Source organism: Takifugu rubripes, chromosome 21, assembly GCF_901000725.2.
Source record: "Takifugu rubripes chromosome 21, fTakRub1.2, whole genome shotgun sequence".
NCBI lineage: Eukaryota > Metazoa > Chordata > Actinopteri > Tetraodontiformes > Tetraodontidae > Takifugu > Takifugu rubripes.
Window position 1 is genome coordinate 18,126,859 of NC_042305.1, and position 20,547 is coordinate 18,147,405.

At 47.6% G+C, this 20,547-nt stretch overlaps 1 protein-coding gene and 1 non-coding gene across 14 annotated transcripts in view; both read right to left on the reverse strand.

The window, feature by feature from the left end:
• Window positions 1-20,547, reverse strand: part of mef2cb (myocyte enhancer factor 2cb) — a 105,713-nt gene that overhangs the window by 23,861 nt on the left and 61,305 nt on the right. For 8 of the 13 annotated variants that reach the window (XM_029830356.1, XM_011615833.2, XM_029830360.1 and 5 more), the window contains 6 exons: window positions 19,739-19,928; window positions 19,087-19,134; window positions 15,083-15,255; window positions 14,091-14,220; window positions 13,611-13,746; window positions 7,259-13,374 (listed from right to left, as the gene is read on the reverse strand). In XM_029830356.1, coding sequence (XP_029686216.1) covers window positions 13,026-13,374; window positions 13,611-13,746; window positions 14,091-14,220; window positions 15,083-15,255; window positions 19,087-19,134; window positions 19,739-19,928 — 1,026 coding nt within the window. In that variant the 3' untranslated portion in view covers window positions 7,259-13,025. The remainder of the gene's footprint in view (window positions 1-7,258; window positions 13,375-13,610; window positions 13,747-14,090; window positions 14,221-15,082; window positions 15,256-19,086; window positions 19,135-19,738; window positions 19,929-20,547) is intronic. The other 5 variants (XM_029830361.1, XM_003975027.3, XM_029830364.1 and 2 more) reach the window with 3 other exon arrangements.
• mir9-2 (microRNA mir-9-2) lies at window positions 1,864-1,935 on the reverse strand. The gene has a single exon (NR_105332.1). It is a non-coding gene; the product is annotated as a microRNA mir-9-2 (primary transcript).

The window sequence follows — 20,547 nt, forward strand, 5'->3', positions numbered from 1 at the left end:
TGGTTTTGTTTTTGATTTTGAATTGAGACAGAGACAATAGAGATTTCCAGGGGAAAATATTATGCGTGAAATGTGATTTTCTCCAACCTGGGTGGACATTTACATTGGTCAACAGGGCTTCCTGTCATAAACTGGGGCCGTCGCTCCAAGAGACTTGACCAGGGACAGTCAGTCTCGTTTTGTTCAGTCAGAAAAAAAAAAAAAAAAAAAAAAAATATATATATATATATATTATCTAAACAACACATAATTGTGTAGCATGGTGGGGGACAAGAGAGGCTATAATTTTGTGCAATGGTGCTTGTGAGAAGAGATCCAACCAGCAATAATGATGCTGAATTAGGCCATTGTACCTCTGTTTGACCCTAAATTACAAATAATTCAGTGATGTGATTTTCTTTTTTTTTCTACGCTTAAAATTAAAGGCCCACACACTCCGGATGGGTGCAGCAAGACAGAAATTGTGCTCTACTGCTCAACAAAATATATGGTTTCCCAAACATCAGACAGCACGACAGCTATGATCAACTAAAAAATCACAAAAAAAGGGGATAAATACAATGAGAGCGTTGCTCCAACGTACCAAAATACAGCAATTGCAAACAATTCTTTTGTTGATATAACCTGTAATTAAACCAATGCATTTTCCAGAGGAGAGTAATTCTAGAAAGGCCCGCACCCATGTGCCCTTTAATTACTTTCCAAACATATTTCCCTCCGTCGTTCCTGATCTCAAATCTCTGCTTCCACGGTCAAGTTCAAATTCAAACAATGCAGCAGCTATTCACATGCACCAGCCCTCCACATTATCTGATCCGTTAGAAATCCAAGTTGCGGGACTCGAGTGGGGCCATGGAGGATTACACAGTTGCAGCACATCCATTTCGAATTCATAAAGCCGCATAGTTTTAAGATAATGACCTCCTCATTATCAGTACAATTGGCGAGACATTACGCATTCAGGACCGTTACTACTCCAAGTTTAGGAGCGCCGCGTCAGCTGGGGCTGGGAAACGTCGCCCCTTTCTTTAGGGATGCAGATGAGTCTGGTGCACTTGACGTCTTTTCATGACCCCTGTCGCCTCCTCTCGCTCCCCCATCCCCCACCAGACCCTCACTGCGCTGTCTGTCACGTTGGTTCGGGGCATGGCATTGCCACTTGCCCCACCGAGCGTGGGAATGGGATCGTCCAGTTGTTCACATCTCCTGCACTGCGGTTAACGGAATCAATTAAGCAGGCCCGACCCCCACAACTCCCCAGTCCCCTCCCTCCTCACCTCCCTCTTCTGCCACCTCCCTCCTTCTCCCTACCCCGCTCCCCAACCTCTCTCTCTCTCTCTCTCTCTCTGTTTGTCAGCTAACTATACATCCTAATTATTACTGTTTTGGTTTGCAAGCGCCGTTTCCCGGCTGCCTCGTTCACGCTGAAATAAAGAAAAAACAGGAAACCCGGAGGGACACATGAAAATGTTACCTTTTCCAACCCGTGATCGCAATGAAGCAATATACGGAAATGCATTCATAAATTAACGTGCAGAAGCGTGATCATGCCGTATGGGCGAGAGATAACATGATATATGTGTCCTCTTTTCCTCTCCATCAGTGTGTGTGTGTGTGTGTGTGTGTTACAAAAAAAGTTTAAAATCATTAAAATAATTGTGGAAATATTGTGGCCAATTCTTGGTTGTAGACAACAATTTAGGAAAGTTAATTGACACATGCAAAACCAAATAATCTCCGAGCAGCTCTTTATGATAAAACAAACAAACAAACAAACAAACACACACACACACACACACATTCTCTGGTCCGTCTTGGAAACTGTCAGGAGTCCTTCCATGGTCCTCGGCGAGTCTGGAAGTAGTTTTTACTTTCGGTTATCTAGCTTTATGACGAGCAGAACACTCATACAGCTAGATAACCAAAGATAACAACACACTTCTCATTCAGAGGCTGTAATCCACGTGTTCGCTCCTCTTGTCTCCGCGTTTCCATCTCAGAAGTCAAAGATACGAAGCAAAATTCACCCGTATCCCGATTTAACGTGACACATATGTGCATTATAATCCTCAAAATATTCCCCTTTCTACTAATGCACAGAAAGAGATTTTACGCGTGCTAAAAAATGCGTAAATTCTTCCCACAAAAAAAGGAATAAAAACATATTATCCCAGCGTTGATGTCGCATTCACTTGACATTAACCAGTGTTAGTGGGTTGAAGCGGACCTTGAAATTCGCGCGTAAGGTGCAGTCATCCTTGCACAGGGGGCCCTAATTTGCAATGCAAATAGCTCCAATCCCACAAAAGGCTCTTTCGCCTCTATTAAGTCATTGTGGCAGCAGCAATAGATATCCTGTGAGGCCGGCGGAGAAGAAACACGGTAGAGAAGGGGAAATCCGGTTTCCTGTGGAAAGTGCAATAACGGCGGAGGGAATTACGACGCAAATGTTTCGGATTATAAAGACAGGAGCTTGCTTTTTGGCCAAAAGAGTGTCAGGCTGCCCTTGCGCATCCGGCGTGCTCTTAAGGAGAGATAAAGACGAAGACTCTGAGCCAAAGGGTCCGTTCTGCGGGTTGCGTGGTCGCTCGATGTGAAAAGAGTGGGGGCCATCCCCAAAAGCGATAGGGGGCAAGGGGTGGTCAAAATATGGACCAACCCCGGTGAGGTCAAAGGCCCGGGACTACTGCAATGTAATTGCGATGATGTCATGAAAAATATAATCGCGAAATACGCGCCCCTTCTCCACGCAGGATCTCCATCCGTAACAAGGTGCGCGCTGGAATCGGTCCGCCTCGCATCGAGCGGTCCTTCCCCTCACAGCGCGCAGGGATGGCAGCGGATGACTGGAGAACCATATGGCGTTTTAGGCACAGTCAAAGCGACTTCTTTTATGTAGCCCCCATTAAACAACAGAACGGCACATTTCGGTGGAGACGGCTTCCAGGAGCTGACGGAGCGCCGGCGCCTTCTGTCTGTCCGGGCTGATTCCGCTCGCGTCAACACGCCGCGTCGCCTCGTTTTCCATCTCACCTACGAAGAATCGCCGAATGGCTCTCACATGGTCGAACTTGCATCGAATCCTCCCCCGTGCCTTTTTTGTCACTGACGCAAATCCGAAGACAAGACCACAGTTTTTGTTGTTGTTTCGGACCCGCGAAGTCCCCCCCCTCCCCCCCACACATACACACACGCACACACACACGAAACAGCGCTCAGGCGCTCCGCGTTTTAACCCGCTGACTTTCTCACAGAAATATCATGAGTAAACAGATACAGCTCGGCCCAGATGGGTCAGACTGAAGAACCCCCTTTTTTTTGGAGCCGAGCCAGAAATAACAACCAGCGGAGCATGTGATGGATCATGCGCAGCAGCATGCGGCTGCAGGTTGCTCAGTCACTACCTTGTGCACAACTTTGTGTTCAGATCTTAATGTTTGCAGTGGAGCCGTATCACAAGGTGACAAAAGTGCGGAGGGTGGGGGGGCATTAAATGTCAACAGCAAAAATCAGCTTTTGGGGTTATTTTAGGCTGCCCCGTTCACGTGGCACACGACCTGGAAGTTTACTCCCGTTTCGTTAGTGGGTGGGGCGAGGCAGGATGTTAATGAGCAAATATGACTCACTGGGCCTGTGTGTGTCAAAGAGATACTGCTATTATGTGGCAGAAGTGCATTCTGATTCTTTCAATCGGCTTTTGAACTAAAACAAAATAACCATCCATCTGCGAGAATGACAAAAAAAAATTGAAATGCAACTATCGTTGAAAAATAAGAGAAATAATCACATCGTCTCTCATAATACATCCCTGATCTCCACACATCCGCAACCATTCCATCCACCTGATGTGTAGGACGCTGATGGAAATGTAAGGCCAAAGCGATACAATCAGGAACAGCACCAAGAACACACCTCATTAAGGTAAAGTAGGCTTCAGAATTGGCCTCCCACACACAGGCCGGGCTTTAATCACACACGCCAGTTTAAAATCGCGACCTGCTGATCCTCTTGATATCATTACAAGCTTTTCATGAACATTAAGTCATGAATAAATACAAAATAGATCGATATACTTGACGTTAATGGCGATGTCATTTAAAAAGCCGCCTGCGTAAAAACGCACGGATAAACGAGACAATGTCAGCTTTTGTCTCCATGACGTTCTGTGACCATTTCGCGGACGTTATTAAACCAATGTCGAAAAAAGCCAACTTTCCATGTTTTCTTTATTCTCAGTGGTTCAACTTTTCTTACCGTGCTGATTAATTAATTGTTTTGGCTTGAGGGGTTAATGTGCTCGGATTTCTGGCGTTTCCTGCAGCTCTCCACTGGCACTGTACATTCAGCGCCCCCAAATGCATCATCTTTAAGGAAATCGTGTCCACTCTTGTCACAAAAGAGCACATTCGAGGCAGCATAAAATAGATGAATTTACCACCGCACAACTCGCGTTGATCACTTTTAAAGTGCAGGACTGCGCGTGGCAAATCGTGAAAGCAGGTCGACAGTGAAGCATCAATCTCACCGCAATAATCATTGTCCACAAAGGCAGGGAAGCTTCTAGGTAAATCCCACTGCCCGTCAAATGCTCTGATCAATGCGCCCTGATGATTAAAATGCGTAAAAACATCACGGTCAGTTATAAAAGTCAAATATCCTTCTGAATGCGTAAAACACAATCAAAGCGCATCTCCTCTAAAAGCTTTTTTAGCACATCTGCTCCCCCTCTCTGGCCTTTACGATTAACTTTTCTCCACCGGCAACCTTTACGCGCACGATCGCCTCCGCGCACCCTTTTAAAGCAGGAGACAAAGTTGCACTTACTTCCTCAAGGTGAGTCGAATCACTGCGCGTTGACCTGAACGCGTCCCGGAGCAGGAGCACGGCTCACATGGGTCCGTGTGAGCGGCGCCGTGGTGTATGTTCCCCTGAAATATCCCAACCGTATTACATGGTGGTGGGTGAGTGGGTGTGTGTACGTGTGGGGGGGGGGGCACAGCATCGCTTTAAAAGTGCCACTAACACTCAGCAGCCCGCACTGAAGCCCGGCTGCTCTGTGGAAATCGTGAGCATATCCCGGGGACGCGGAGAGAGGCGCGGGCAGACAACTTTCCCAGAACGTCTACAGGCACCGACTAGAAAAGTACGTGCACAGTTGAGCTCTCAGAGCAAGTTTTTTTTTTCCTCCCCTGTTGGTTGTGGGGTGGGACGCGGCGGTTGGGAGGGGGTGATGATGATGATGGTGATGAGGATGATGATGATGGGGAGGAGGAGTGGGGTGATTTTTTTTTGGGAGGGGGGGTAAAGTCCATCCTTCTGTGAGGAGAGAACGTGCTCTGAAATTTAAACAAGTTCCCTCGGTTCTTTTGTTGCACGCACGAACTGAGGCTGCATTGTTCGTGTTTTTTTTTGGCGTGGACACCGACCCCCCCCCCCCCCCCCCCCCACACACACACACACACACACACGCACACACACACCCATACGCGCACAGTGGCCAGGTTACGCAGTGAGCCCAGTTGGGCGGTAATGAATTTGCTGCAGGCGCTTCTCTAACACGCTTTGACAAACGGAACACATTTGCCGGTTTTTGGACACGAGGGGGAAATGATTTGTTACATGCGTTTCTCCATGAGCAGCGCCTTAATGAGAGGAAGTGCACGTTGGTCTTGGTGTGTGCGAAACACAGAACTTTTGAAGTCACCTCTACCCCGCCGACCAACGCACACATGCGCTCCAAACCCTCTCTCTCTCTCTCTCTCTCTCTCTCACACACACACACACACACACACACACACAGATGTTGACAACTAAAGTTGGCTGACCTACTTGTCAGGATTCTACCCGTGTCTTCAGCTAATTCTCTTGATGTCGACACGCTTTTGTCTCAGCGCAATAATATTCGACATTTTCTCTCCCCACCCCACAAAAAAAAGGAAAGCTGCACTTTTCAACAACATCCCTCCCTTGTCTCTGGCACGAGATCCAAGTTAGACCCGTATTATTTCCACCAGTCACCATTTCCAAATGTTACAGTGGTTTTTTTAGACAAAAAATGGAAGAAAATCACACAATTTCACCGTCTGTCTTAAAATAGGTGCGCGCATAAATTTATTTGAAAATGTCAGCAGGTGACTCAAAAGAAGCATCCTGCTCCTCACACTCCCTCCCCTTACCCCGCCACCTCTTTGCCTAATTGCAGGCTTATCCATTATACTCAACCGAATTCACGTTTTAGCTTAACAGCGAGGGCACGTTCAGTGACGTAGACAAGCATATCAGCTACGTGCAGCCATATTTAAATACATCAAGGCAATTAGCGCATCGAAATATGCAAATCCAGCTTACTACCTCGTCCGCCCGGCTGCAGTCGGACTGATTCCCCTCGCAGCTACTTCTTGGGTGTTTGATTGCCATTTTGTAGCCTTGTTTGTTGATTTAATTTTTTTTTGCCCCTTAAAAAGAGCGTTGGAGAACGGGACAGGAGGCAGACGAGAAGAGGAGGAGAGCCGCGGCTCCTGCGTGGAAAAGCCGCCCATGCGTAATGCGACGAAGCCGCTCCGCCATTCTCAAATCACCGACGTCGTTGGCTCTGGTATTATTTTTTAATATTAATGCATATTCACTACATTGTACACATCTCGTCCCGTGTTTATGCTGCACGATTTTGCACTTGTGCGCTGATTCTAAGACAATAGACAAAAATCTCTCTGCGCTTAAATTACGTTTGCGCTTGGTCAGAATTCATCTGCCCCCCGTGTCGGATGGTGATCAGCCGTTATTCTCATTATTACATTAGGCTTATTTTCATCTCAGTGATGCGTCTCGTCGGTGCCTTTAAATAGTCAGATGCGGGCATGCATGAACAAAGAGCTCTGTGCTGCTCTGTACAATAGCGAAGACTCGGAGGTGACGTTTCAGGACGGAGAACGCGCACAGCCGCTCCGGACAACTCATACCAAAAGAAGGAGAAAAGAAAGGGAAAAGTCTTGAACCCAGTTTGGAGGGAGCCCGGTGACGCTCGGGCTCTGCGATTTTCTCCGGCTGTGCACGCGCACTGGTGTGCGGATGTGCAGAGGTGCGGTGCGCGCCTACAAGCGCAGAGCGCGTTGGCTTTTATCACTGCAAATGCACTGCAAAAAGTCCGATTTTCTTAAAGTACCCCCGGGTTTTCTTTTTTTCTTTTCTTTTTTTACGACCGCGCACCAACCCCACCCTGCCCCCCCCCCGCAGCTAAACTAACGTGTTTTTGACTTACCTCCCTTCACCACCTCCAGGTGTCACCGCTGTTATCTCGGTGTTTTGGGGTACGTGAGGCGTTTGAGTACCGAGCTGTCGGGACTTGGCGGGGGAACTTTGTGGTGTGAGCCAGAGCACGTCCAGTCCCTACAGGCTGCTCCTCTCCTCTCCTCGTTGAACCTTGCTCTTAAACAGCCCGTGGCTCAACACCACTGGTCACGCTGGCTCACGTAAGGATATTCAAAGTCGTTAACCCACCTATGCTGTGCTCCGCCGCAAACACTCATGTTTACTGCGCGGGACGATAGTTATTTCGGGCAGAGCAACAGATTCCACCTCATAGCCTGATTATTTGGAAAGATATTGTCAGACGCATTCGATAAAATGTTAGCAGGTGATCATACGTGACAAGTTTAAAGTTTAGTGCTTTTTTGCATTTTGAAGGAGGTGAAACTGTTTCTCTGGCGGTTCTCATTAAGTGTTGCAGTTTGTTTTATCCCTCTTTAGAACGTTTGGATTCCCCAATGACAGTAACGTCATTAATCTGCGCAATAACGCACCTTTGCGATGAACGCCGCAGCTCCCAGGTTGTTGTTGGAGCGCACAGGGGCGTTCGTTGACGCTCGTTTGAATAAGGTGTGAAGACGCTGATGAAACGTCTGTAATTAATTCGTTTCATTAGTGCCGCCGTCCAGGCCGCTCGACGGAGCTTCAGCACCAAAACGAGGAAATAACCGCTTCTTTCATTTTGCTGAGCGTTCATTATTTTTCTTTAAATCTCGGTTGGTAGGTGAATGTAGTGCTAGAAAATTAACAGTGGAGTATTAATTTTCATTCATGTATCAGCGATGCGAAGTTGGTGGTAATCTAAATGAGAATTATAATTGCAATTGAAATATTGCACAATATTACGATATAAATATGATTAATATTACTAATATTATTTTATGATTATACACGTTTTTCCTTATTAGCCCGATTAATGTAAATCAATGTTGCTTTAAATAAAATGGAAATGTTAATGGGCCGAGAGGAAAACTTTGACGCCAAACAGTGACATGCTCGTCCGAACATCATCTGCTCCATCCTGAAAGTCTGAGGTGTGAGCACGACGAAGGTGTCAGTGTGCGTGTTCGTGTGTGTAGGTGTGTGTGAGTGTGTGTGTGTGGGAGGAGGGTGTTGAGTGCGTGTGTGATGCATATCGCGTGCGTATGTAAAAAAGAGTGCATTAAGCCAAATGACTAAACAGTGACATCTAGTGGTGGATGTTGAGAATGTCCCCATTTCAGGCTCATCATCACACCCTCATCTGGCCACGAAAACGAAGTTTTCGAGTCTACATTTTACATTCTAAATTCAAGTAATTAATTTTTATACCTCTGGGACAGAAAATTTCCTTTGGGATCTGTCAAATAATGTATTTTGGAGATATTCGTGCACGTCCACTTAATATGAATCTACATGATGTTGCTGATGACATTTAGACAAAAATGTTTTTAAAAAAAACATCTTTCGTGAAAAGACTACGCTTTCTGAGTGTCTGACCTTTTGTCAAAATAAACACTGTTGTCACAATGAGCGATTCGCAACACATTTAAATAAAATTGTCCTGGTGAATCGAATTTTTCCATCACCACATTGCTTCTGTGAAATTAAACTTCGGATTCGCTCAAACGACTGAAGCAAAGGGGCTCCGTGGAGTTCGGGCTGATTAAAAGCTGCAGAAAAGTCATTATAGTAGCTCGGTGGATCGTTCCATTCTTCTGTGGAGCAGCACACAAATTCACTAACAGTATTAAACTAAAGCAATATCTAAAATCAAGGACAACAGCCCGTTATAACGGTGGGAAACCTGAACATCAATTCCAAGGAAATATTCGAAAGCGGGATGATTTACAGGAGAGAAATGAGGAGAATTGGGAATCACAGAGCCAAAAAATGTGATTTGAAATCGGCCCGATGAAGAAAAGCGTAAAAACAGCAATTTTTTTCAAAATCCAAAAATCGATTATAAAACCGACTCCGCTGAGGATGAAAGAATCGATTTCGAACAAAGAAGTGGCGGATCGGCTTTTGCCCGTCTGGTTTGGAAACAGCAGCAAGACCAACGACGCCAAGGTTTTTAATGTGGACTCCCGCCTTGTTGCGTGTTTATCTTCATCAGCTCATAAAAGATTAATCACGAACAAAACGGACGCATTAAAACGAGTTGTTTTTTTTTAAAAAAGGCATTAAAACGGAGACGGAATGCGCATTTCGGGGGACTCGAGGCCTCCTGAAAATGTGGGAATTGAATGATTTCGATTGTAAATGTCGCCTCACAAATATCTGATGTGTTGCGAGAGTTTCTCATTTTTAAGGATCCCACCAATTATTATCAGTATTAATAATTGGAAGGTTGCGTCAGACACGCCCACCCCAGTGTGTGTGTGTATGCGTGTGTGTGTGTGCGCGCGCGCGTTCCTGGATCATCAAGGATCACTGTCAGAGATGACGTCAACATCGTGCAGCGTCAAAGTTAATTAGCTTTAAACGCCGGATAAATGTGAGAAAATGCAATTATCTCCTGTAAAAGAGTGAATTTTACAACGCGAGCGGAAATAAAGGCTCAAACGAAGCTCGTCCCTCGTCCGTACTGGAAACTGTTCTAATAAAACAGAGGAAATCGCTGCGTTTGGTGTCATCTCTGCCCACCTGTGTGTGTTTGTTTGTTTGTTTGTTGTGCTTTCAGAAACGCACGCAGGAACAAGAAACACAATGAAATCACACCAAACCACACCAGGATAACTACGAAAGCCATTAACTTTACTGAAATCTCTGCAAAATACAAATAGCCTTTCCTTCCAGCAGAGGAGACATTTTAATTGGATTTTTTTCTTTTAAATTTCTTTTTAAATTTCCGTCCAATCGCGGTTTTTCCTCTTCGCACAGCTGAATCGAGTCCTTTGCGTTCCAGAGATGTGGGTTTAATTTAAATAGCATCTTAGTCTTGAGTGGCGACAAAGGCCAGCTTATGCCGCTGAGAGCCGCTCTTCCAGAAGACATTAGTTCCAAATATTCCGCCGATTTCAGGTGGATCCAGGCTACATTTGATACTACAGACGGACTTTTAGGGTCGGAACATCATCAGCTGCTGAACACAAACTTAAATAAACCACAAACACGAAGGAGCAAAAACAAACAAACAAACAAACAAAAAAAACCACAACAAAAAAAACCAAAGAGAGAGAAAGAGAGAGAAGCTTCCCCTTGTTACTACAGGGAAGGTATGACATGGTTATTACACGTTTACACATGGCTGTACAAGCTCTAGGGTGAGCTCTGCTTTTGGGTGTGTGTGTGTGTGTGTGTGTGTGTGTGGGGGGGGGGGGGGTCTGAGGTCCCAACATTTGTTTCTGTCATAGTTTCAGGGGGAAAAGACTGAAAATAATCAACACGTGTCAAAAAAATCAAGAAGAATCCATGTTTGGTTGAAATTTTTGTCAAAGTAACCTTGTCAATGTGTGTGTGTGTGTGTGTGTGTGTGTGTGTGTGTGACTGGCTGAAATTGAAATGTGAAACCAAATGTACATTTGATCAAATATCCTTTTATTGTCTTGTTTCAATGAATTCAAAGAAGGGAAAAAAAAGAATATGAAAATAAAAGTTGAGTTTTACATTACAGAAATGCCACTGGCTTTGGTTTCTCCACACTTACGCTGCCTGAAACATCATGTTTTTGTTTTTTTTTTGTGTTTTTTTTTGTTTTTTTTGCTGTATTCAATTTAAAAAAAAAAAAGAAAATAAAAGAGAAGAACACCATTAAAGAGGCTCTGCCCCTGTTTGACTACACAGACCGTTTACAGTAACAACATAGTGAACCTGCATGAAATATGCACACAGAAATATCATAACACTGAAGTGACAGCAGATACGGAGTGATAGGCAGAGAGATATGTGGCTAGTTTCATTGTTTTCTTTTTTAAATATATATATAAAAGAAAAAACAGCTATTTCTTTCAAATAAACCCTTGTGCTTGTTGCCTACCAGCATCATTTATTTGCCCCCGCGCCACACGGAGACGTCGGTGACGCCACGGGGGGGTCACGGGTGACACCGAGGGGTCACCTGCGAAGCGTCGGGCGCCGATGTAGCAAAGAAAAGAAGAAAAAAAAACCCATTTTGATGATTTTTGTTTCTTTTTTTTGCATGGATGGTGTTGGGGGAGGCTGCGATAGATTCTCACCAACGATCCCCCGTTGTTTCAGTCCCCCCCCCAACGACCCTCCCTCGTGGCTTCCCAGATTCGTTATTTACTCTTTTTTTTTTTGTCCTTTTGTCTTTTGTTGAAAGTCAGTCTAAATACAGGCCTGAGCTCCAATCAGGGCTCAAATCAAAGAAACCAGACAACATGTGCGAGCGCACATAGAAACTCCACTAAGAAAACCAACCAAAGAAATCATTAGTATATATATTTATATATTAGAAAGCTATACACAAGCATGTTAATTTCACAGATTTTTTTTTTTAAAAGATTCTTAATATTACCGTCGTTATATATAATTAGAAATACACGTTTAAAAACAAACCTCTACAAAGATAAAACAGTTCAGCAAAGCGTCAGTCTGTTTTTCATGGCTTGGGGGGCCTCCGAGCCCTCTCACGTCCCCCTCGGGGTCGACTCTCCTTCTCTTAATTAGCAAAGCTATCAAAAAACACATTCTGGCTTATAGAAACTACAAAAAGCCACAAAAATGCTTTGCATTGTAATCCTTTCATATGAAAATATAAGCAAGTGTATCGTACAATTATTTCTTGTTTGTTTTTTTCTTTTTTTTCTGTTTTGAACATTGAATATGGTAGCAGATCCAGAGGTTTCCTTTTTTTTTTTCTTGATTACACTTGAAGTAGCTCTTAGATCAAAGTGGGGGGAGGGGAGGGAGGGGGGTGACATTGCTAGGCTCTGCTCTTTAAGCCGGGGGGGGGACATTGAACCCCTCGAAGGCTACCGAACGCCTGGGCGTCCGCTCGACCTGCACAATTCTTCAATATGTTGCATAATCGCCTCTGGTTACGCAATGCCGGGTGACTTTTGACCCCCCCTCCCCCCACTACCCCCCCTATATGTACATAAATACGTTGAACCTGCAACATGACATCATCTAATGGTAACACACATTTTTGCGAGGGAGTTACACAGCGATACAAACGATACTGTACACGTTGTCCTTGTGCAGCCCAAGTGCTGCACACACTCGCCCTGTTTGCTTTTTTTGTTTCGTTTTTTTTAAAACTTTTTCTTGTAATCACCGATATTTATCGCTGAGGAAAAGTGTAAGTACGTTTTATGAAAGAGTACCTGACTACTTCCCCCCACCCCTCGTTTCTCTGTCGACGCACGTGCACGTGCAACAATTCCTCTAATCCACACACGAGACGGTTTCTGCATAGCTCCCCAACGAAAGCGACCCCGCACATCCCGGATCCTGCTCGATGGGCGGCGCTCCGGGCCGCCACGCCACCCGACGGCTGTATAGAATATGTATAGCGCGCACACGCAGCACAAACGGAAATTGAAGAAAATTAAGCACAAACATCATTTTGAAAAGGGCTGTCCCTTCTTTTCCTTCAGTTGCTGAGATAAAAAGGGGAGAGTTCTGGATTGGGGGGGGGTGGGGGTCCAGGGGAGTTGACCTGTTGGGCGTCAGTCGCTGCTGTTGGCGGCGTTGGTGGGCAGAACTCTTGGGAAACAGGAGGCTATGCTGGGTGGGTGGGGGGTGGGGGGGTGGGGGGCGGGATTGGGCTATCATGTGGCCCATCCTTCTGTCAGCCGCACCCGTTTGATGGAGGGGCTTTCGCGCTCGTCCATGGCGGGCCGGGCCAGGCCCAGAGGCGAGTGGAACTCGTTTCTGTGCTCATCGCGGTCGCTGCCCTCGTGAGAGCTGCTACAACTGCTCAGGCTATCAACGGGGGAGCGTCCCGAGTCCTGGCGGGACGGGGGGTTCTGGGGAGGCGGTACCCCGCCGCCGTAGCCCCCCGGCGTGCTGCTGGTGCGATCTCTAGGAGGAGAAACAGGTTCGGACTTGATGTGGAGGCTTTGAGCAGAGGGCAGGGAGAGATTTGAACCCTGACATAAGTGAGAGCTAGAGCAATTTCTGTAGGAAGGAAAGGAAACGTATTAAAGAGTTACAGAGTTACAGAGCAAGAATTGAAGTGATTGTGAAGTCAGTTCATCACACGCAAACATGCATTAAAAAACAAAAAAAAGTGTCTTAATTGTGTAAAAAAAGGGGGTTGAAATCAGTGAAAGACTGCTGGTGCCCCCCCCCTCCCAACAAATGAATAAATAATAAATAAAATGCATCCACTCAACACCAGGAAGGAAACTCACCCCTGCTGGCTGAGGGCCGAATGCTGCATGTTCTGAAGGTGCTGCTGTTGCCAGCCGCTCATGGAGCCGAGGTGAAGGGAGCTGCCGCTGTTGAAGCCAGACAGAGAGGACAAGTCTGCGCTGTTTAGGGAGTACTCTGGGGAAAAAAAACACACACACACACACACACAAATTATGGGCGCTGAAGAGTAAAAAGGAAGGGTACCACTGCGAGGCCAGACGAGAGGGCGATGACAATATGCTGCAATGGCGCCCTCTGCTGGTGCATTTATATATTACACCTGAGGCCTGACGACCTTGATGGACAGTAAATATTTTTCCTACGCATTTTCGCGAAATGGATCAAATATCCCGTGTGTTAATGCACGAGTGAGGATACAGCTATTTACTGTACATAACAATCTACAAAATCCAGCAGCCATCGACAGTTTATCAAGGGCTTTGTCAACGGCCAACTGTGTGCATGCATTTGGTACGTACCGTTACCGTAGGAAGTAGAGATGGCAGATGGGTAGCCACCCATGCCTTGTCCTGGGAGAGTGGGAGTTGCTACGGATACCACCGGGGTGGCCAGTGACTGAGCAGACTGAGAGTTGTTTATTCTCTGGTTCTGTGACAAAAGGGAGGTAAGAAAACGTCGCACGTTAACTAACTGAGAAAACAACAACTGCAACAACCCATGAAAGTTATTTTCCTTTCTTCCGTTCGGCTGACGGAACGAACGCGATGCCAACTTTACATGTGGCAAGGCTGAACCCTGCCAACCCTATCATTTACCACCTTCTCCTATGGCCCACTGTCACTATAGTAACACAACCGGTAGTCACAGCAACGCAGGTCACTGACAGGAAGGCGCTTTGCTGTGGCAGAGTGGGAAGGGACGGCGTGACGCAAAATGGATTTTGACTTTTTTCTTGCCCTTCGTCTCTGCATCATGAGTGATTAAAGCTGCGTGGAGCTGCGCACGGACAGAAGATAAATGGAAGGGAGGATAGATGCGTCAGGCGCTGGAGACGCCTGCTGTGACCCTGGCGCACCACTGGGTGGCACTGTGCGCCCTCCGTAAAAAGGCGCGAGCGGAGGCAGCAGCAGCAAAGGGGGGCTTTCTTTTTTCGTTGAAGCTGCAAAGTTTCGTTGTTTTACAGAAAAAAAAAGAAACACCTTGACCCTTCATTTGCAGATTTTCAAGACTGTCGCTTTAGTTTTACATTTGAGTGACAGTCTAACTTACCAATAGCAGATCAACATCCTCAGACTGACAGCAATAAAAGGGTGATAAAGTCAAATTAGTAGTTGTGAGAATTTAGTCGTGGGGTCTAGATGTGTGTCTAGGGATGGGAGGATTCTAAGAATATATTAGAGAGGCAGGGGGACATGAAAGGAAGACACCAGCAACACCTCTCGCCATCTACGCGGGCAGACGTCAAGTGCGGGAGGTGGGAGAAGGGACGAGGGAGCGAGAAGATACTCACGATGGAGGGCATGTTGTTCTTGGCACCAGGGGGGATGAGCACACGGAGGTCAGGTTTGCGGTTGTTCATGCCTAAGTTCATGGGCGGTGGGGATTTAGCCTGCATGTTCTTGTTCATGCCACCAGGAGAGACCAGCAGCCCGGGGGAGTTGCGATGGTTCCCATATCCATTTCCTATCAACGTGTAAAGAAGACTGCTTTAAAAAAAAACAATTCCTTCTTCCTTTTCACACTTTTCACACACTGTGTCCCATCTCTAATTCCTCTGGCAGGAGCTTTGGAAGCTCCCACGTCTAAACGCGCTTGTAAGTTGGGTTTTGCGTGACGAGCTCACACTGGCGGCGCACGCAGTTGCACAATTTTCTGCGCGCGTCAATCTCCGTTAGTTCCAACATGTGTCACACAGCAGCCAACTGATTGGGAAAATCTTCTAATTACGGGGAGCGTGACCACAAAGGGATGAGGCCCATCATCACAGCTTAGCCGCCAGAGCTAAGCTCAACGGTGGTTCTTAAAGGAATAAATAAACCAAAAAACCTGGTGGGATCAAATCTTCGTAACACCAGAGAGGAAAAAAAAAGAGTCTGGAGAATTTTTGCGAGTCTTTGTTTCTTATCCAGTCTCCTGTATTCCACCCCCCCTCCACACTTCTTTTTTTTTTCCAAGGGGTAGAAAACAGGGCACTGTATGGACGTTCCCACTTGAAAGAAGAGCAGGAATTATATGTTAGACATAAATGAATTTCCTAATCATATACTCCAGGGGAAAATGAGTCGCAGATGTCTTCCTGGGCAATTTCCTTCGCCGATCTTTGTTTAATTTGAGAGTGAGGTTTTTGTTGTTTGGAAATGAAGTCTCAAAAGCTCAATTTGAACAATCTGAAGAGTAAATGGCCACTAGCGCCGAGAGGGAGGGAAAAAAACAAGGTCGGCCGACAGACAATGAGAGAAACGCATGCGGGTGCGACTGCAGTGGTGTCACGCATGTGCTTGTGCACGTCTGAAGCTAACAACACGGAACGTGCATGTTCAATTTCACGTAAGCGCGACTCGAGGCCAGGCACTGCGCCGCGCTGTATGGCTGCACGTGTGTGTTTTGTATCGGACCCCCCTCATACACACACACACACACACACACACCTTCAACACCCGCCACTTTTTACTTCCAGCTTCAATCTCACATTAGCAAAGAAGCAGCTGCCTCTTCAGTTTGCCCGCTCTCAGATTCTCATGGCTGGCCTTTTGTGAGCCTGAGTGGGTGCATGTGGAGATAGATGAATGAAGACGTCACGCGCGCTCAGAGCCGCCGCACGGCACACATGCGCACACTTTTGTAAATAAACCAGCAGGAAGTGCATCAGTGTTTCTGTACGGATGAATCAAAAAAGAAGGAGCTATGGTGAGGCGTTAATAGGCACTTTTGGCCAAGACGATGCGGACTTGGTCTCATGGCGACGGTTAATCAGACATCTGCGTGTTGCCGCCCTGCTGAAGCTCCCGCAATTATAGCTTCACGCGTACGGTCAGGAGTGAAAGGGGCTACTCTCGAATTCGCCTTATTAGCTTATGGGAATAATAAAAGACGACCCTGACTTCAGGACTGTGGCGCTCGAAACCAAGCTGTGGTGCAGGCCACCATCAGCCGTTTAGAGGAAGTATCAAAATGGAACAGCGCATAAGTCTGTTTTGTTTTTTTGGTTGTTTTTTTTCTTCTTCTCACGTATAGATCTCACACGTGGGGGGCAGATCGCGATATGAGATTTAGATAAACGGCCATTTGCTATTTCTGAGGGGAGCTAAGTGTATGTGAGGTCACGGCTGAAGGGTTGCCATCGAAAGGCGCCATGGTTACGACTTAGCGTACATTGGAGATGCACGATTTAAACAAGCGACCCCCCCCCCCCGTGAGTTCATCTTTTCCTCTCTATCACGCACACACATGCGCATGCACACGCACACAAAGCAGAGGTGTAGTTACTCTCATGGACATTTTTCTGTTACTGAACAAATTTCTGATGTCCTGTTGTGGTCTAACAGGCGCGCTCCGTTCTATTCCCCCATGCACAAACGCTCTTCCGCTGCGGTTTGGCCAAATGTGCATTCAACCCTAAATTCCCCAACTGAAGTAAGGTGTCTCTTTCTCGCCCGCATGCACGTGCACTTAAATCTTGTGCAGCCGGCGCGAGGTGCTGCCAAGATTGAGCCACGCGGCGTTTGATCCGCTGAACCGCGCTGGCTGAGCCCTGCTCTGCCGTTGAGCTGCTCGCTCTGCAGGTCTGACCGGCGCTCGCTCCGAGATGTACCTCGCGTGCGGCTATTTCGAGAGAGCAATTGGGGTGAGATCAAGGTGCGAGGTGACACGTGTTTCTTGTTAATTCCTGGCAGCGCCGATCGGGCAGAGATGACAGCTACATAATTGCACAAATGGAGGTGGGAGGATGTTACAAACTGGGGCCTCTGTCCAGAGTTCCTTTCATCAGCTCTCCTTTTCTCTTTCACTCAAGTTCCTTTTTGCTGCTCTCAGCCTTCCGGCTAAAGAGCCAACAGACTGAACACGCTTTATAGAAAGGAGCTAATGTATACGTCTGACAGTGTTTGGGCAGAGCCGTGACGACTTGGCCTTTCAATGACAGGCTCGCCTCACGGGCGGGTAATTTGATCAATTGAGAAACGTTCCACTAATTTCCATCAAAGAACCAGAGAACCAGTGATGGGCTGTGAGCGCGCCAAAAGGTCCTCCCTCCCTCCCTCCCTCCCTCCCTCCCTCCCTGCGCCTGGGTCGCCTCGACCAGAAGCCTCGTGGCCACTTGTCTGCTCGCCGTGTCAAAAGGCGCGAGAAGAAGAAGAGCCTCCAAACGGCCGCCGTGGTGCCGCGGTGGCGAGACCGCCTCACGCTGAAGCGCTTAGCGGAGCGTAATTACAACGGCTGGACAAGTCGGCAGAACACTTCCATCTGTGTTCCCCTCAACTTCTGCGTTGCACACATGCTTCCACCATCAGCAGATCCACCCCCCCCCCCCCTTCCCCTGTTGGATGAGATTTAAGAGAATGGAATCTTTTTGCTCCTGCCCGGCTTTCTCTCCGTGCCGTGTTTGTCGCGGCTGCCGAGCGACACGCGGCGCTCACAGAGCGCCTCTGTTCCTGGAGCGCCGAGACACAAAGGCCACATTTGAGGCGTGCTTCGCAGCGCGCCGCTGACGGAACGCACGCCGCAACAAGCGGTCCCGTTGTGCGTGCGCGATGAGCGACCAGACAGAGAAACCAGGCATTGACCCCTCGTGATGCAGCCCCAGGGGCCAGACAAGGCCGCCCAGCTGTGCCCCGTTGACCCCCCGCCGCCGCCGCTGCTCCCGTTTTTACGCTCTGCACTGTATTTTCCAGGCAGTAAAAAGTGCTTGTTTCAGCTGGAGTCTCTTTGCCGTGACCTGGTCCTGACCAGTCCCACCCGTTCGCGCACGGAAGCCTCAACTTGAAATTCATCGCACATGTTCGGCAAACATGTGCCGCTCTGCTCTCCCTGGGCCCGCCACGGCATGCTCCGCCACTCCAAACACTGAATTCGTTTAACTGCAGACATATGATACCAGTTACTGCGCGGCGAAACAAATCGCTCCAAACGGGAGCTCGAATGTTGTCATTGGGAATTTACATCCGAATCCACGAGGAAGCGGACAGATATTCCAGGAAAACTGCCCTTTAAAAGGCGTCCTCATCTTAATCTCACGAGCACGTCCAGTTTCTGGCTGCAGCGCCGCTTTATTTCTCTTTCCGCTCTCTTGTTTGGCCGATTTATTTACCGGGCGCAGGAAGGATGTGCCGCAGCCTCGGCAGCGGGCAAACATTCCGGGATGAACTCGGTGACCACTGACATCAGCACGCCGTGGACAGAAATCTGCGCTTAGATTTTCTATTAGTCGCGTATTTAATGGTCCCGAGTGGGTGAGAGCGTGCACGTGTTTGTGTATTAGCGGACGAGTGCGTGTGTGTTTGAAGGGGACTTTCTTACCAGCACAGGTGCCTGCACCAGTGGTGAGGTCAGAGCCCATGAGACCACCTGCAAATGGAAAAAATAGAGAAACCCATTAGAGGACAGACCCCCACCATCATCCTCTTCTGCCTCGAACACTGCCGACTAATTCTGCTGAATTAAACCGTCCTCGGGGAGGACGAGCGCGCCATATAGCGCCTCGTCCATGAGCCGCTAATGCTAAGACAGGCGCAACATGGGCGCATTAAGCTACGGCCCAAAGAGAAAAACACATCTTTGTATTCAAGTCACGTGGGGTGGACAGTGGGAGGGTCCAGAACATGTGTGGTTAGTGCGGAGGCCAGCGCCAGCGCCAAAGCTCACATTTAGTTGGCGCTGGCGCTTTCCAGCGTCCAATTGTAATGACAGAGTGAGGGTGTGGGCAGGAAGGCTTCAGACCAGAGGGACAGAAAAAGGACTTCAGACAACAATAACAAACCGACAGGCCTGATTTGCTCATGTCCCCGCCGGCTACGCTACCCTACCCAGACACCGTAGACCCAGACGACCCCTCCTAAACCACTTGCTGCAGGTTGGATCTGGAAACGATCTTCAACTGGCAGCTTTGTTGTCTTTAAGTGTAGCTTAGATTTCAGAAATAAACCAATTAACATGTCAGCAGAGACCCTACCTGTATTACCTGCACTGGGGGGTCTGTGAGTTACTCCGGGAGACATGCTGTTCCTCTGCAGACCGTGGTGCGCCAGGGGCAACAGGTTGTGATTGCCTAGGGAACCACCGGGATGGCTATAAATGAGATTGTTCTGGTTGCTAACAGGAATGGACACGGGCATGTCATAATTCGATGGGGGCACGGCCTGCTGAGAAAGATACGGGAAAAAGAGAGACACACCGGCAAAAATCAGATTAGATACGAGCAATTTCGGTAAAGGAGCGCACTAAAGACGAGGGTTGGACAGGAGACAGAAACAGAAAAGGGATAAATGGACAGCCGGGAATAGAATCCACACATACATGAATGGTAGAGAGCTGAGTAGAGGGAGGTGGAGGAACGGGTTCGGTGGTACCAGGGAGCACTGAGCAAAACATCACGTTGAAGGATTGAGCGTAATTTAGCAATACGACCCTTGGAGGTAACTTGTGTCTCTCTCGATGTGACACGCGGTCACTTGGAACCTGAGGACGCCAGAGAGGAAGGCGACCTTTCAACCGGAGCTGAAGACGATTCCGTCTGTCCTCACTTGATTTTTCTCTCCGCCGTAACGCTAAACCCCGAGACCTGAATTCAGTTAGGACTCATTTATTCCTCTGTCAAGAGGACTTTATGTAAAGTGTCTTTAAAGGCTAGACTCAGATCAGTCAACAGCCTCATCAGGAGCAGGAGTGGAGGTAGCCTGTGGCCCCTGCTGTCTAGTTTGTCATGTTTATTGTGTCATTTGGCAGAAAAGCTTAACCCTACGGGCGTCCTGGAAGCGGTCG